The sequence below is a fragment of the Heterodontus francisci genome, chromosome 18 (assembly GCF_036365525.1).
Source record: "Heterodontus francisci isolate sHetFra1 chromosome 18, sHetFra1.hap1, whole genome shotgun sequence".
NCBI classification, from domain to species: Eukaryota; Metazoa; Chordata; class Chondrichthyes; order Heterodontiformes; family Heterodontidae; genus Heterodontus; species Heterodontus francisci.
The window spans coordinates 35,694,368-35,710,214 of NC_090388.1; the positions used below are offsets into that span (position 1 = coordinate 35,694,368).

Below are 15,847 nucleotides of genomic sequence, written 5' to 3' on the forward strand. Positions count from 1 at the left end.
ACTTCTTCTACCCCTCTCAGTATCCTCCCATTTATTGTGTATTCCCTTGTTTTGTTAGCCCTCCCCAAATGCATTACCTCACACTTCTCCAGATTGAATTCTATTTGCCACTTTTCCGTGCTGGAGTCTACAGCTCTACTTTTTACGATCAACTACACGGCCAATTTTTGTGTCATCAGCAAATTTTCCAATCATGCCTCCCACATCTAAGTCTAAGTCATTAATATATACCACAAACAGCAAGGGACCCAACACTGAGCTCTGTAGAACGCCACTAGAAACCACTTTCCATTCGCAAATGCATTCGTCGACCACTGCCCTTTGTTTCCTGTCACTGAGCCAATTTTGGATCCAACTTGCCACATTCCCCTGTATCCCATGGGCTTTTATTCTTCTGAGCAGTCTGCCATGTGGGACTTTGTCAAATGCCTTACCAAAATCAATGTCGACCACATCTACTGCACTACCCTCATCAATCCTCCTTGTTACTTCCTCAAAAAACTCAATCAACTTAGTAAGACATGAGCTTCCCTTAACAAATCTATGCTGACTATCCCTGATTAATCCATGCCTTTCTAAGTGGCAGTTTATCCTATCTCTCAGAATTGATTCTAATAATTTGCCCACCACCGAGTTCAGATTGACAGGCCTATAATTATTTGGTCTATCCCTTGCATCCTTTTTAACAATGGTGCAATGTTCGCAGACCTCCAGTCCTCTGGTACCTCGCCTGTACCTAGTGAAGATGATCCTCAGCGCATCCGCTATTTCCTCTCTGGCTTCCTTTAACAACCTGGGATACAATCCATCCAGCCCTGGTGATTTATCCACTTTCAAGGATGTCCGACCCTCTAGTACTTCCCCTCTCATTATGCTTATTGTATCTAATATTTCACACTCCTCTTTTACTGCTATGTCTGCATCATCCCTCTCCTTTGTGAAGACAGAGACAAAAAACTCATTAAGAACCCTGCCCACATCTTCTGCATCCACATAAAAGTTCCCTTGTACATCTCTGATAGGCTGTACCCTTTCTTCAGTTATCCTCTTGCTCTTAATGTACTGATAAAGCATCATATTAGAAAATTGGAAGGGTAGACAGCACAAGTAAAAAGGATATTGTTACTCCAAGACTATAAACTGTTTAAAGTGCTCTTATTTAAGAGATCTTGTTTCTAAATAAGATTATTTTGTAGTTCCTACCTTTCAGTCATATTTAGCTTTTCATTCTCATAGTCATTGCTAGAGCAGCATTATTGTTTAGCTCTGTTTTGTAAGTTGCTGACATTTGGCAATTTTGTGCAGTGTCTTTATGTAAATTTGTACTTAAAATTATTTAATGGTTTTCATTTGAATATAAATGCAGTTAATATGTTAATTTTAATCTTCGTGAAATCAATTTTAATTTTTAATTTGTGATAAGTATTGACAGTTTCCTATTTAAATAATTAGGATGACTTCAGGCCACAGAAATTGAGTAGGCGACTCTCCTTTTTCTTTTTTTTTCCTTTTAGAATGGCTGGGCACCCTTTCATGCAGCTGTGAATTCTGGTCACGTAGATTGCCTAAAGCTTCTCATGTATCATCAAGTATCTGGGGGCAGAAGGTTTGCTGATGATTCAGAGCACGAATCGGGCTCCATAGACCCTGAATGTGCAGAAGGGAGCGATAAATCCAGAGTGGAGCCTATAGTTTCAGCTGACTTAATCAACCATGCTGACAAAGATGGTTGGACGGCTGCCCATATTGCAGCATCTAAAGGTTTTAAGGTCTGTTTTGTAACATTATATTATAGTCATGCAGCTAACAAGTTCAAACCCCACTTTAACTTAACATTTCCCAATGTATAAAACTATTCATATTCTATGTATTGTAATTTTATAAGTGCAAAACCTTTACGATGAACAAGAGCAGATTATATCCTCAAAAAGGTGATTCAAGGTCAAATTCTGAGTCCCATACTGCAAAATCATAAGCCTTTAACAGATTCCTGTAAACATCAGCAATGCCAAAAGGTGCTGTTTTGCTCACTTCAGTTAAGTGAATGTGAAGGACAAGTGTCATCTGGTGCTCCCAGTGCACTGAGCCACAAAATCAAATGCAGTTTGTGATGTGTTCCAAGGAAGTAATTATTGTCCGTTATCATGTGTCTGACCACACATTTGCTTCCAGCTAAAAGTTCGTTAACCTAGTCATAGTATTAGCAGTTTAGAAAAAAGAAATGTTGGTAACTGTTACCATTCAAAATACAGTTATTTTGGCCTTTTATCCCATTTATATTATATTTTAAACTATAGAACCATGGAAACTTACAGCACAGAAGGACACCATTCAGCCCATTGTGCCTGTACTGGCTCTTTGGAAGAGCAGTGTGCTTAGTCTCAAATCCCCACTTATTTGTCTGTATCGCTCTAAGTTTCCTAATCTCGGGTACCTGTCCAACTCCCTTTTAAAATTATTTATGGAATCAGCTTTCACCGCATTTTCAGGTGCCATGTTCCAGATCTTGAAAACTCTGAATAAAAACATTTCTCCTCATTTCCCCACTGGATATTTTGCCAGTTACTTAGAATCTATGACTTCTAGTTATTGACCCATTCGCTAGAGGGAATAATTTTTCTCTATCTTCTCTATCAAATGTCTCATCATCTTGGAAATCTCTATTGGGTCACCTCTTAACCTTCTAGGTTCCAAGGAGAACAGTCCTAACTTTTGCAGTTTCTCCTCAAAATTGAAGTCCCTCATCCCTGGTAAATCTCCTCTGGACCCTTTCTAAGCCCTTTACATCTTTCCTAAAGTGTGGTGCCCAGAATTGTCCACAATATTCCATCTGAGGGCTAACCAGTAATTTATAAAGTCCTAGCATGATCTCTTTGTTTTTATATTCCATTCCTCTGTTTATAAACCCAAGTAACCCATATGTTTTTTTTTTAACCCCCTTGTCAACTTTCCCTGCCACCTTTAAGAATTTTTGTATTTGGACACCTTTCAGAATTGTTCCATTTATAGCATGGTGTCTTTCCATATCGTTCCTTCCAAACTGCTTCACCTCACACTTTCCTGTATTGAACTCCATCTGCCATGCTTCTGCCCATCTCGCCAGCCTATATGCCGCCCTGAAGTCCATAACTATCCTCATCACTGTCTACTGCTTTGCCAAGTTTCGTATCATCTAAAATCCTTTAACAAAATGTATGTTACACTTAAAAAAAAATACCTTTTCAAACATTTGCAGTTTGTAATATTTGGATTATCCAAACACACAAAGAACTGTTTATAGGTCTTGTTTCATTAAAGTTTAGCCAAAAATGATAAATTCAACAATTACTTCCAGTGAATTCAACACTTCTGTTCTCTTGCAATAAATGATTCTCACATTGTGTGAGAAAGGAAGGAGGGTGCATTGTGTTGTTAACATACAGCTCCAGCAACCTGGGTTCAATTCTGGGTACTGCCTGTGTGGAGCTTGCAAGTTCTCCCTGTGTCTGCGTGGGTTTCCTCCGGGTGCTCCGGTTTCCTCCCACAGCCAAAACACTTGCAGGTTGATAGGTAAATTGGCCATTATAAATTGCCCCTAGTATAGGTAGGTGGTAGGGGAATATAGGGACAGGTGAGGATGTGGTAGGAATATGGGATTAGTGTCGGATTAGTATAAATGGGTGGTAATGGTCGGCACAGATTCGGTGGGCCGAAGGGCCTGTTTCAGTGCTGTATCTCTAAATCTAAATACCAGCTACATCTTTCTGAAGATGGAAAAAATTGTGAAGATTTTTACATTGATGTTTGACTATTGTATTCTTGATGAATTTGGAAAAGTTTTAAAGGATCTTGCATATCATCCCACCCACATTCATTCTTCTCCTTGTTAACAGAGAAGCAAAACGTGGATGACAAATGTTTACTCATAGAGGTGGAGGCTAAATGTGACAAAGTTCAATGTGGGCAAGTGTGAGATCATCCACTTTGGACCTGCGAAAGATCCATCAGAGTATTTTCCAAATGGCGAGAAGCTGGGAACCGTGGATATGCTGAGAGATTTGGGTGTTCAAGTACAGAAATCACTAACCATTTAGTGGATAAGTACAAAAAATAATTTAAAAGGCTGATGGAATATTGGCCTTTTTCCTAAAAGGACTGGGGGGAAAAAAGGGGTGGAAGTTATGCTCCAGCTGTACAGAACTCTACTTAGGCCCCATCTGGAATACTGCATTCAGTTTTGGGCACTGCATCTCAGGAAGGATATATTAGCCTTGGAGGGGTGCACCCCAGAATCACGAGATTGATTCCGGGGCTAAAAGGGTTAAATTATGAGGGCAGGTTACATAGACCATATAAAAGATTAAGGGATGATCTAATTGAAGTGTTTAAAATGATAGGGTCAATGGAGAGAAACTATTTCCTCTGGTTGAAGAGTTGAGAACAAAGGGGCATAATCTTAAAATTAGATCCAGGCTGTTTAGGGATGATGTCGGAGATCGCTACTTCATACAAAAGGTAATGGAAATCTGAAACTTTCCAGAAAAAAACTAGAGGCTAGATCAGTTGGAAATGTCAAAACTGAGATTGATAGATTTTTGTTAGGCAAGGGTAATAAGGCTTACGGAGCCAAGGAGGCGGATGGAATTAAGATGCAGACCAGGCATATTCTAATTGAATGACAGAACCGGCTCAAGGGGCTGAATGGCCTACTCTCCTGAAATGTATCTGGTCAAAGTTGCACATTTCCTGCTGGCATGTTTCAAAGTACCTTTGGTTAGAAACCTTGATAAAGTACTTGCAGAAGGGAGGGGCACAACCAAATACAAATTGAAACAATAGAAGCAGAATTCTTTTGTAAGGCCCAACAATAATGAAGCTGGAAATGGTGCCTGGTAGGAGAGAAGTAAAGGATAGCTAAGGTCCTGAAAGTGGCTTTCATTGGATGAAGAGGTTAGTTGGACATGCCATCTAGCTTAGACTGAAAGACCTTTCAGGTTTGTTAATACTCTGCTACTCAGACTCAATTGTGGCTGGAATATTCAGATATAATTAGGAAAGGGTGCACAAGCTTTTCCCATGAAATAATGTGAAAGATATGGTATGGAAAAGCCTTTGCAAAAGCTTTCAAAATTCACCAATAAAATATAATCAAATATAACTGAAATGGAAAAATCTTCTCAATTGTTCCTACCATTGCAGACTTAGATTGGAGATGATCATACAGAGAGATTCTTAATGGGTTCCAATCCAATTACTTAATGATTGAAGTAGAAATGGAAAAGAATCTCCCTCATTTGTCTTCTCATTGTTCCAGTTTTGAAATTGTTGGGAGAGAGGTTGTGTGCCACCTAAATGCTTTACTACAAATATGTTTCTCTCCCTTCTTTTTCTGCTTCAGAATTGCCTAGAAGTGCTTTGCTGCCACAAACGCTTAGACCCAGATAGAAAAGATAATTATCAACGGACAGTGCACGATGTGGCCACAGATGACTGCAAGCATCTGCTGGAGAATTGGAGTGAGTGAAGTAAAATAGTTTGGGAGTATTAAATATATATTAGAGCAGAACTGCAGTAGCTTGGCAAAGGAAATTGTCTCGGGATTCATTTTCCTTTCACTTTAATTAATTTCTTGCTTATGGAGGGATTGCTTTGTATTGTTAGTGGCAGGAACTTATAAAATGACATTCATATTTTGTTTTGAAGAGAAGGCATTTAAAACAAAGTTCACTCATGAACATAATTTTATTTACTCTAGATTTGAACATTTATGCCATCGCATAGTGTTGTGTAAAATGGTGTTTAAAAATAAAATGACGAAAATGACAATCCAAACTGCGAGAAGTCCTAATCCACCATTTCAAAACGTTGCAATGTTTTGGACTATTATGCAGAATGCTGCTGCATCCTCAATTGGTTAATTTTTTAGCACTGCTTTTAAGGTGCTCTTAGTTTGTCATCCATGCACTGATTTATTGCTGTTACATTGTATCCAAATATATTGATACAGTTTCTGTTATTTTGAAAAGGATGATCCACGCAAACAAAATGATTTCAACATACTTTGGTAATTAAGCTTCTGTTGCATGCTGTTTAGAATTGTGGAATTTCCTTTCTACTGTAGTGATTGTGAAGTGCCTTGTTCTGTTTAACATGTGATGTGACACACATTGTTTCCTAGAGGTGGGGCTTAAATACTTCAGCAAATATAGGAAATAGCCATATTGTATCAGATTACTATTTAAATTGCTCTAAAATGATTTTAAATTTCAGTTGTTTTGATATATGACCCTGCAACATTCCACTGCAGAGAATATTGCCACACCGCAAGTTCTTTTCTCTAGGAAACTCTGGTGTTTGGTCTATGCTGAACTCTGCATGTTCTGTGGTAGATGCAGGTCCTTTAGTTTGAAAAAAATAACATTGACTTGTCCAACTTTAGGACTTTCATAATTTAACCTGTGAGTGATTTTCTGTGAATTTTTGATGTTTGTAACTACTTTTTATATGAAGTGCAATGATTTGTTGTACTACAACTTGAAGATAGGTTTTAACTTGGAATTGAATAGAAACAAGGCTATGTTGTGCTTTGTTTATGTAACTGGACAAAAATGAATTTTGCACACAGACTGCACATTCATCAGTGGAGAGAGAAACTGAGTTATAAGTGAAACATTAACTCTGTTTCTCTCTCCACAGATTGATGCACGACCTGCTGTGTATTTCCAGCACTTTCTGTTTTTATTTCCGATTCCCGCATCTGCAGTGTTTTGCCGTTACTTCCACATTAACCAATTCTGTTGTGTAAAGTAGCTGTAGCTTGATAAAAAGCTAGTCAGTCAGTAGTATGAAACAATCAATTATTGCATAAACTTCAATTTATATTATTTGATAACACCATCCAGAGTCATGAGGGTAATTTAAATCTTAATGCAACATTCAATAGGTGTAGCCTTTAATATGCACTTATAGCTGGCACTTCCTGGGAGGACTTCTTCCTTTAAGTACTTGGATTACTGTTCCACGTTCCTGCATTGAAGGGTCATTTCAAGTATCTGCAATATGGGAAACATCAAGGCATTTTTTGTAGCAATCTTGGTGTTCTACATCCCTGTTATATCTGTAGTGTTTGAGCCAGGCTGGAATTGTGACTTTTCTTAATGACGGCCCCAAAATCACAAACTAATACTGACTGTGCTTGCTTCACTTCAGCTTTAACAACCCATATCATACCACCTTAAAAGATTACCTTGTTGATTTTTCTTTGTGGTAACCGCAGTTGTCTTTTTAAAAAAAAAATACTGCCCCATTTACTACTGTTCAGTTTTTTCCTGATTGCTATAGCTCAGGGTTGTGTTGGCATGACAAAAAGTAGATCTGTCTCAAAGTTTGGGAGAACAGAGGTGTATGACTGCAACGATGTCTTTGGTAAGCCAACAGAGGTTGCATTTCATGCCAGTTTCTTGGTCATTTTCAGGTCGAGTGAGTAGCCATGGATCAGACATACTTATTCTCTGTTAAATATTATCAGGATTCTATTCTGAATTCTTGCTGCTATGATACCTCAGTTAGCTGCTGTATCTCCAGACACCCATAGTGAGCAGTCTGACAGTACAGCAACACCATGCTACTGCCAAGTATAACAGCTGGAGCTGTGATGCTGTCCCAGAAAGCAATGCATGCAGGTCAATGTCTGAATTAATAACAAACTGCTTTATCTACTTGCTGGTGCAGAAATTGAAGCCTTCTCCCTACCCTGTCTCTGACTAATTTGCTCACTCTATACACACTAGATACTTGAGTTTCTAAGTTAAATGAGTTGCACATTCCCATTATGGTTTTCCTAAATTTGCTTACAGCAGAATGTGGGAGCAAGTCTCACTCAGTAAGGCCACAAAGATTGTATGGTCTGGCACTACCACAGTAGTGCAGGAGACATAATGTTTTGAAGGTTGAGGTAGCGAACGTTGTCAGAATTCTGAAGAGGGAACTTTACTCTGCCTCGTCATTCTTGACGTTGGGAATGCTTGATACTGACATTAGGTGTCCAGTGGTAAAGTGTTCCATTCCTTCGCATTAACATCCCACATCTTAATGAAGAAAAGATAAAGCCAAAAAAAAAACTGAAATGTTTGACCAGTCGCCTAGCCATCCAATGGGGAACCCATTGGGCTGAATTTTATAGAGCGCTCGATGTCGGGAACAGTGGCGGGGCTGGGGGGGAAGGGAGAGAATGAAGATTGCTCCAGAAGAGGCCCGCCACCGGCCTCGAAGCGGCAGGACCCGTCCCAATCTCGTGGCAGCCTCCCCGCCGCTCGGCGATGGGACCACCATTTAAATATTCAAATTAATTTATATACCTTAGGTAATGATGTTCCCGTCACCTTCTGACATACCGCTGCGATCTTCATCTGGGTGGCTGGCACTACCATGCCTTCAAATCCCCGTCCGGGGAAACGTGGTGTGACACCTGTGGATAGGGGGGAGCGGGGTCAGACTTATTTGATTGGTCTACGGGTATTGGGAAGGGGTAAAGGGAAAAGGTTCTGAACTTTGCGGAGGTGCAGGGGTGAGCTCATCTATTCAAGGTAAGTGTTTCGGGGAATTGGTGGGGGGGCTGCAGAAGGGCAGGAATGATGGAATGCAATTGGGAGGTGGAAGGGAGCCTGAAAAGATTTTTTAAATTACTTCTAATAATTATAAATTAGCTGTTCCTTTAAGATTTATATTGTCATTTAGGGCTCTGAGTCCTTTGAAAATGGCGCCTGCGCCATGGCACCGGATGCCATTGCCGGGGGCAACTCGCCCGGCCCCTCCCCGCCATCAGGGTGGGGGCGGGGCCATCCGCTCCAGGCATATTAATGAACTGCCGCGTTTAAGAGCGCACTGGCTCCACAAGTGAATGCCGCGCGTACGTGCAGCCATCTTTTATGGCCACCGCCGCACTCGACAGTGGCCATATAAAATCCAGCCCGTTGATTTTATTTTAGTGTGTCAGTAATGTTAACAATGGAAAGCCTCCTCCATTGAATTTTGCCATTAACATTATTGATGAGATGCCTTTTAAATACCTGGGAAGAATCACAGATGTGACCTAAAATGAGAGTTATTTGAATTCTCTCTCTCTATTATTAACTTAATATTGATTTGTTATATATCATGGCTCAGGTGGAGATGAGTCACTGTATTAAATCAGACTCCACATCAGGTTATGATTGGTTAATTAGCAAAGCTCCTTTTTGGAATACATATTTCAACAAAGTTGGTTTCAAAGATTTTATGCTGCATATTTCGATATGAGGGTTTTTCTGTCTCAGGACAAGATTTTGCTTTTAATTTAAGCAGTCAGCTTCATGGTGATTGCAACTGTGGTGTGACGTCTTTATACATGTGTATATGTAATGTAACTGCATAATTGCAGTTTGATTATATTTCCTTGCTTGTACATTTCATCCTCCAGATGCTCGCAAGGTACTGCTGCAGATTTCCGTGAAACACAGTGAACAGGTTTGTAGCAGTACAGAACATATTGAAAATAACATTACAATTGGCAGCCTGATCATCCGCAAACTGACTACCTGGGATGACTTCTCTAAAGCTGTGACAGTGACACTTAAGAACCACTTCAGAACTGTCATGGATGGATGGGAATCGTTAGAGGCTTCAACATTTCTGAATAATACCGAATGCGACTTTATTTCAAGTGGCATATCTGCTGTTGAAATAGGTATATATTCATGTGTAGCAGCTGAAAAATGATTGCTGTTTAAATACCTCATGTTTCACAGAATGCTTAAAAGGAACAGGTACTTTTATAAAGTTGCTAACTATCTGATTTTGAGCTGAATGCACTCCTCCAATTCTGGCCCCAGAATTCATCACTTCACCAGTGGCAGCCATGCCTTCAACTGTCTCGACCATAAGCTCTGGAATTGTCTCCCTAAACCTCTCCGCCTCGCTACCCTCCTTTACGATACTCCTTAAAACCTACATTTTTGGGCAAGCTTTTGATCGCTTCTCCTAATATATCTCCTTATGTGGCTCAGTGTCAAAATTTGTTTGATAACACTCCTGTGAAGCACCTTGTTAGGTTTTACAACATTAGAGGTGTTACATAAATGCAAGTTATTCTTGCTTATTTAATACTGTACAGTCCAAAGTTTTAGTGTTAGAATGAGAGAAAGTGAAATGAAACTTTCAATATTTTGCTTTGTGATATTTGGTCATTGACACAAGACCTGCTGTACTGCAACCTGTGCCTGAAACTTGATGCACACTACACGGAGTGTACACTAGAAGATGCATATATTGGTAATATTTACATCATCCCTCTTTCATGCTTTCTTGACTTTAATGTATGACTGCAATTTTCTGCTCATTCTAGCATACAGTTACAACTGTGACCCTTTGCTGGTCTAGTTTTAAACAATCAAGTTTTCTCTTTAAACTAAATATTTTATGATCTCATCGAGCATTGTGTGGGTTTCTTCCCTGAATTAATAGCTCTTCTACCATATAAATTGAGCTTTAGGAGATAAATGCCAAATGAACCTCCATGGGAAGTGCTCCTTTTTTTTATTTGTTCATGGGATGTGGGTATTGCTGGCTAGGCCAGCATTTATTGCCCATCCCTAATTGCCCTTGAGAAGATAGTGGTGAGCTGCCTTCTTGAACCGCTGCAGTCCTTGGGGTGTAGGTACGCCCACAGTGCTGTTAGGAAGGGAGTTCCACGATTTTCATCCAGTGACAGTGAAGGAATGGTGATATAGTTCCAAGTCAGGATGGTGTGCAGCTTGGAGAGAAACTTTCAGATGGTGATGTTCCCGTGCATCTGCTGCCCTTGTCCTCCTAGGTGGTAAGAGTCGTGGGTTTGGAAGGTACTGTCGAAGGAGCCTTGGTGAGTTGCTGCAGTGCATCTTGTAGATGGTACATACTGCTGCCACTGTGTGTCTGTGGTGAAGGCAGTGAATGTTGAAGGTGGTGGATGGGGTGCCAATGAAGCGGGCTGCTTCATCCTGGATGGTGTCGAGCTTCTTGAGAGTTTTTGGAGCTGCATCCATCCAAGCAAATGGAGAGTATTCCAGCACCACTCCTGACTTATGCCTCGTAGATGGTGGACAGGCTTTGGGAGTCAGGAGGTGAGTTACTTGCCACAGAATTCCCAGCCCCTCACCTGCTCTGGTAGACTTAGCATTTGTGTGGCTGGTCCAGTTCAGTTATATCATCATTTGCCTCTGCTCTACTGTATCTACAGCAGACCAGATCTGAGTTGGACTCCACTTGATCTACAGGAAAGTGAAGACAAGTGACAAGATCAAAGATTGTTCTTTCAGTTGCCCTATGAATAAAACAAATTGGATTTGGTGGGTTTGAGCATATAGCAGCAGATTTGAAAATTGTCATGTTTGCACTATTACACTTTTTACAACACAGTGTAAATAAGCTTGACATGTCAAACTGCCTCAGCGTGTATCATGGGTCAGGGAAGGTAGATCATCTGAAGACAAATCAAAAAACCCATGAAAATCTGGGTCTCCACTGCAATTGATTCTGCAGATCATTTATCTTCAGGAACATCATAGATGTTAACAATCAGGACCACTCCAAGGTGGAAGGGGCATGAGTGCAGTGATTTTTGTCGCAAAAATTCATCTTTTTTTGCCCCTGTATATTTTAAGACCAAATGCCAGGATGCTTTGCTTAAAATCAGGAAAAGCACAGTTGTTGACATAATGAAAAGAAAAAATCTTCAGAAAGTTAGAGAACTACCTGCAAAGTCTAAAATTTTACTTTAACTTTGTGTTCTCTCATTACTTTATGTATTTTTTAAGAAAAGTATATATTTTGTTTTGTACGTCAGATTTGCTACTCATTTTTGCATCAGTAAGAGCAATGGTTAACAGTTTGAATATGTGTTTGCACTGTGACTTTAGCCTTTCAATGCTGAGTTGATGTGTAAGCATAAGTTAGATTTCTCTTTCGTACAAGTAATTCAAAAGTAAAACTCCTAAAAGCTGAATTGCACATCTCTTATCCCACAATCTCCACACCTGCAGCAAACTCCAGACCAATTTGCTCTCAGCTTCCTGTGCTCCGTGTAGATGAATCCTCTGTGTTTCATCTGGCAACATGGTAGGATGTATCTTGCTGTTGCTTACCCAAGTGTGATGCATCATTTTGTTTCCTAATGCCTTGGGGTTATTGCAGATAGATAAAGTGGAGGTGGTGAAGAGTTCTGTTACTGAATTGTGGCACTGCAACCCAAATTTTTTTTTTCTGCCCCCCCACAGGTGATAAAATTTGGAAACCTGGACAATGTTTGATATCCTCTCCTTGGTCGCTGGTAAACTGGAGTCAAAATAACTTTGTTACAGTATTCTTAAATGGTCAGACATCTTCTGTTGCTATTACCTTATGTAACACAATTGTTACTATCCATGTCCTTTACTTATAAAATCATAGGATTGAATCATAGAAATAAGCACATAGGCTATTCACCCAATCATGCCTTAGCAAGCTACTCTGTTGTCACTTTCAGCAACAATCACAAGCCTTTTACTTAAAATGATTAAATATTTGGTTTTGATTATTCCTTCCGCTTGTTTTAACAATGTTTTTTGTTCAACTTTACTGTAGAGTTTATAACTCTTTTTCTATATGTTCACTGTACCTCTCAGTTGAATGCATACATCTTTGAGTATATTTGTTTACATTTCAGTGAATTATATGCATTTTCGGGTGGGGGATGTAGTGGCTGAACATATTGTCAAGTACAGTAGGAATTAGATCTAGGATCAAGCTGCTACTACGGTGGATAGTAGATGCTGTGAGCAATGCTTTAGGAGACTCTTGTGCTAGTGTGGCAGTAAAAAATGGTTTGAGACATTTTTTAAGTACATCCTAGACATTGAAGAGTATATAGATATTCATTTTATTATGTTCTAAAGGTGGGAGAATCCATAAAATCATTTAATGCATTGTGTATTTAGTTTCACAATTACAGAACATTGAGAGTAGTACAGTGAAAGCAAAAAGAAGTTGTATTTTTGACATTTCCCCTAATATGAGGGGGGTCTCCTTTAACCAAAAGTTGGTTAATCTTTTGTTCTTCATTCACCATCCCATATAGAGTCAGAGTCATTTAAAGCAGAGAAAGGGGTCATTCGGCCCATCAAGTCCATGCCAGCTCAGTCCAGTCAGTCCCACTCCCCCCGCCCAATCCCCGTAGCCCTGCATGATTATTTCTTTCAAGTGCCCATTCAATTTCCTTTTGAAATCATTGCCATCCGCTTCCACCACCCTCATGGGCAGCAAGTTTCAGGTCATTACCACCCGCTGTGTAAAAAATGTTCTTCCATACATTCCCCCTCCATCTCTTTCCCAAAACCTTCAATCTGTGACCCTCTCGTCCTTGTACCATCAGTTAATGGGAACAGTTTTTCCTTGTCTCACTTATCTCAGCCTGTCATAATCTTGTACACCTCTATCAAATCTCCCCTCAATCTCCATTGTTCCAGGGAGAACAACACCAATTTTTCTACAACCTAACCTTGTAACTAAAATCCCACATCCCTGGAACCATTCTGGTAAATCTCCTCTGCACCCCCTCCAGGACCCTCACATCTTTCCCAAAGTGTTGTGACTAGAACTGGAGGCAATACTCTGATTGGGGCCTAACCAGAGCTTTAAAAGTTCAGCCTAATTTCCCTGCTTTTGTACTCTATTTGTGGAGCCCAAGATCTCATAAGCTTTGCTAACCACTCTCAATATGTCCTGCCACCTGCAAAGATTGATGCACATGCACCCCCAGGTCCCTCTGTTCTTGCATACTCTTTAGAACTGTGCCATTAACTCTACATTGCCTCATCCTATCCCTTCCACCAAAAGGAATCACCTCACGCTTGTCTGTCTCAAATTCCTTCTGCTACTTGTCTGCTTGTTTCGTTAGCCTATCCATGTCCTGTTGCAGGCAGTTTGTATCATCCTCACTCTTTGTCTCACCTCCAAGTTTGGTATCATCGGCAAATTTTGAAATTCTACTGTGTTCCAAGATCCAAGTCATTTATATATAGCAAAAAATGCAGTGGTCCCAGCACTGCTCCTTGAAGAATTCACCTGATATGCATCATACATCCTCTATTTTTGGTTTTATCATAATCTCTTTCTCCCTCATCATCCAAGGAGCCCTGTTTTTGGTTTCCCTACCTTTCGCCCTTGTTGGGATGTAGCTAGTCTGTACCTGAAGCATCTCTTCCTTAATGATAACCCATTATTCTGTTACAATTTTTCCATTATAGCTTAATTGTAGTGATGTTTAGCCATTGCTAGAAAAGTATATTTTCTGAATGCTATTTGTATGTATTTATTGGGTCCAGTAACATTTACACTGTCCCTGTTAGGATAGCCAAGAGCCACTCAAGTTTCATCAAGATGATGGTTGTCGGTGCAAATTTTATGAATGTTGGCAACCAAAGGGGAACCTCATCTATCAGCCACATAAATAAGGAAATCCTGTGTGCAGTGCCTGTGATTTTTTGCCCATTTATATTTATGGATAGAAAACTTTGCACTGAGCACCTGCAATTTCTGCTTCTGCGGTGGGTAAAACTCCCCATATGTAGTGAGCATTGATTAAAATCTTCCCTGCTGTTTTTGTTGTCATTTTTTTTTAACTTCATGTTTCTGTACTTTTGTTCTCTTGTGCATCTTGTGAATTTGCCATGGTCTAAAGCTGGTTAATGTGTGTGTATAATATGTATATATATGTGTGAATATTCAAGGATATATTTTTGTTGTACTAACACTTCATTTTTAACAGATTTGCAGGAGGGTTGCCTTGACAGCATGGTTTACGCCTCTCTTATCCCTGTCTATGTACTTCAGAACTATCTCAGGCTGGTATGTTAGAATTACTTGTTTAGTTTGCAATATGTTATATTGCTTTTCTTGAATTTGAAATACACTAAATTTCAACAATTTTTGTTTGAGAAGCATCTATACCTGAGCAGAGCCTAAGTATAAACAATTATCATTTGAGAAATTTTGTTTGACTAATGGTGAAGGTGATTCTATGGTTAAATATTTGAACTGTAAAATATTGGCCCATGGAACTGTTCCAAGGATTAGTTTGTAGTTTTCTAATGTATTTCCTTACAAACTGGCATTTGAAAGATCTGCTGGGGAGATATTTTATTCACAACGATGTTCCAAGTTATGTTGTGATTGTCGAGAGAAGCATCTAATGTATTAAGTAAATTCAGTCCCCTGTAGCCTGTATTTTATAGAAAGTAAGCATGGAATAATCTGTATGTGATCTAACAGTTCCCATATCAGTGTTAGGGAGAGGACATGTTCTGCTGTGATCCCTTTGGCAGCCCATAAGAGAGCATGCCATTTGACTTCACAAATATTGGAAAGGAGGTAAATCCTCAAGTAGTTGAGAGTAAGATGAATGACATTATGATGGATAAAAGGCAAGTTTTAGATATGTTGGTTAGGCTAAAGGAAGACGAGGTGATGGGGGATGCATCTTGTGATATTGAGAGATAGGGGAAGAAATTGCCACAGCTCTAACAATTATATTTCGGAGCTGTATGGCATGTGAATGTCTGCTGGAGGACTGGAGAGCAACCGATGTATTACCTGCTTTAAAAAAGAAACGTGCTGATCTCAGTAACCACAGGCTGGTTAGGTTAGTTGCTTTGCTAGGGTAATTTTAATTAAGGATGAAATTGCCACATACTTGGAGAGAAAATAGAAGTAGCTAGTCCGGATTGCAAAAGGAACAATCATGTTTGGCGAACTTCATAGATCTGGGGCTATTTCTGTTCGCTCTGTACATCAGATTTGCATATAGGCCTAGAGAGATGGG

At 39.7% G+C, this 15,847-nt stretch overlaps 1 protein-coding gene across 1 annotated transcript in view; it reads left to right on the plus strand.

The window, feature by feature from the left end:
* The window catches only part of cttnbp2 (cortactin binding protein 2), a 223,908-nt gene that overhangs the window by 143,918 nt on the left and 64,143 nt on the right, over window positions 1-15,847 (plus strand). Inside the window, 5 exon segments of the mRNA XM_068050528.1 lie at window positions 1,515-1,769; window positions 5,378-5,495; window positions 9,437-9,703; window positions 12,267-12,362; window positions 14,795-14,874. Of these exon segments, the coding sequence (XP_067906629.1) occupies window positions 1,515-1,769; window positions 5,378-5,495; window positions 9,437-9,703; window positions 12,267-12,362; window positions 14,795-14,874 (816 nt within the window).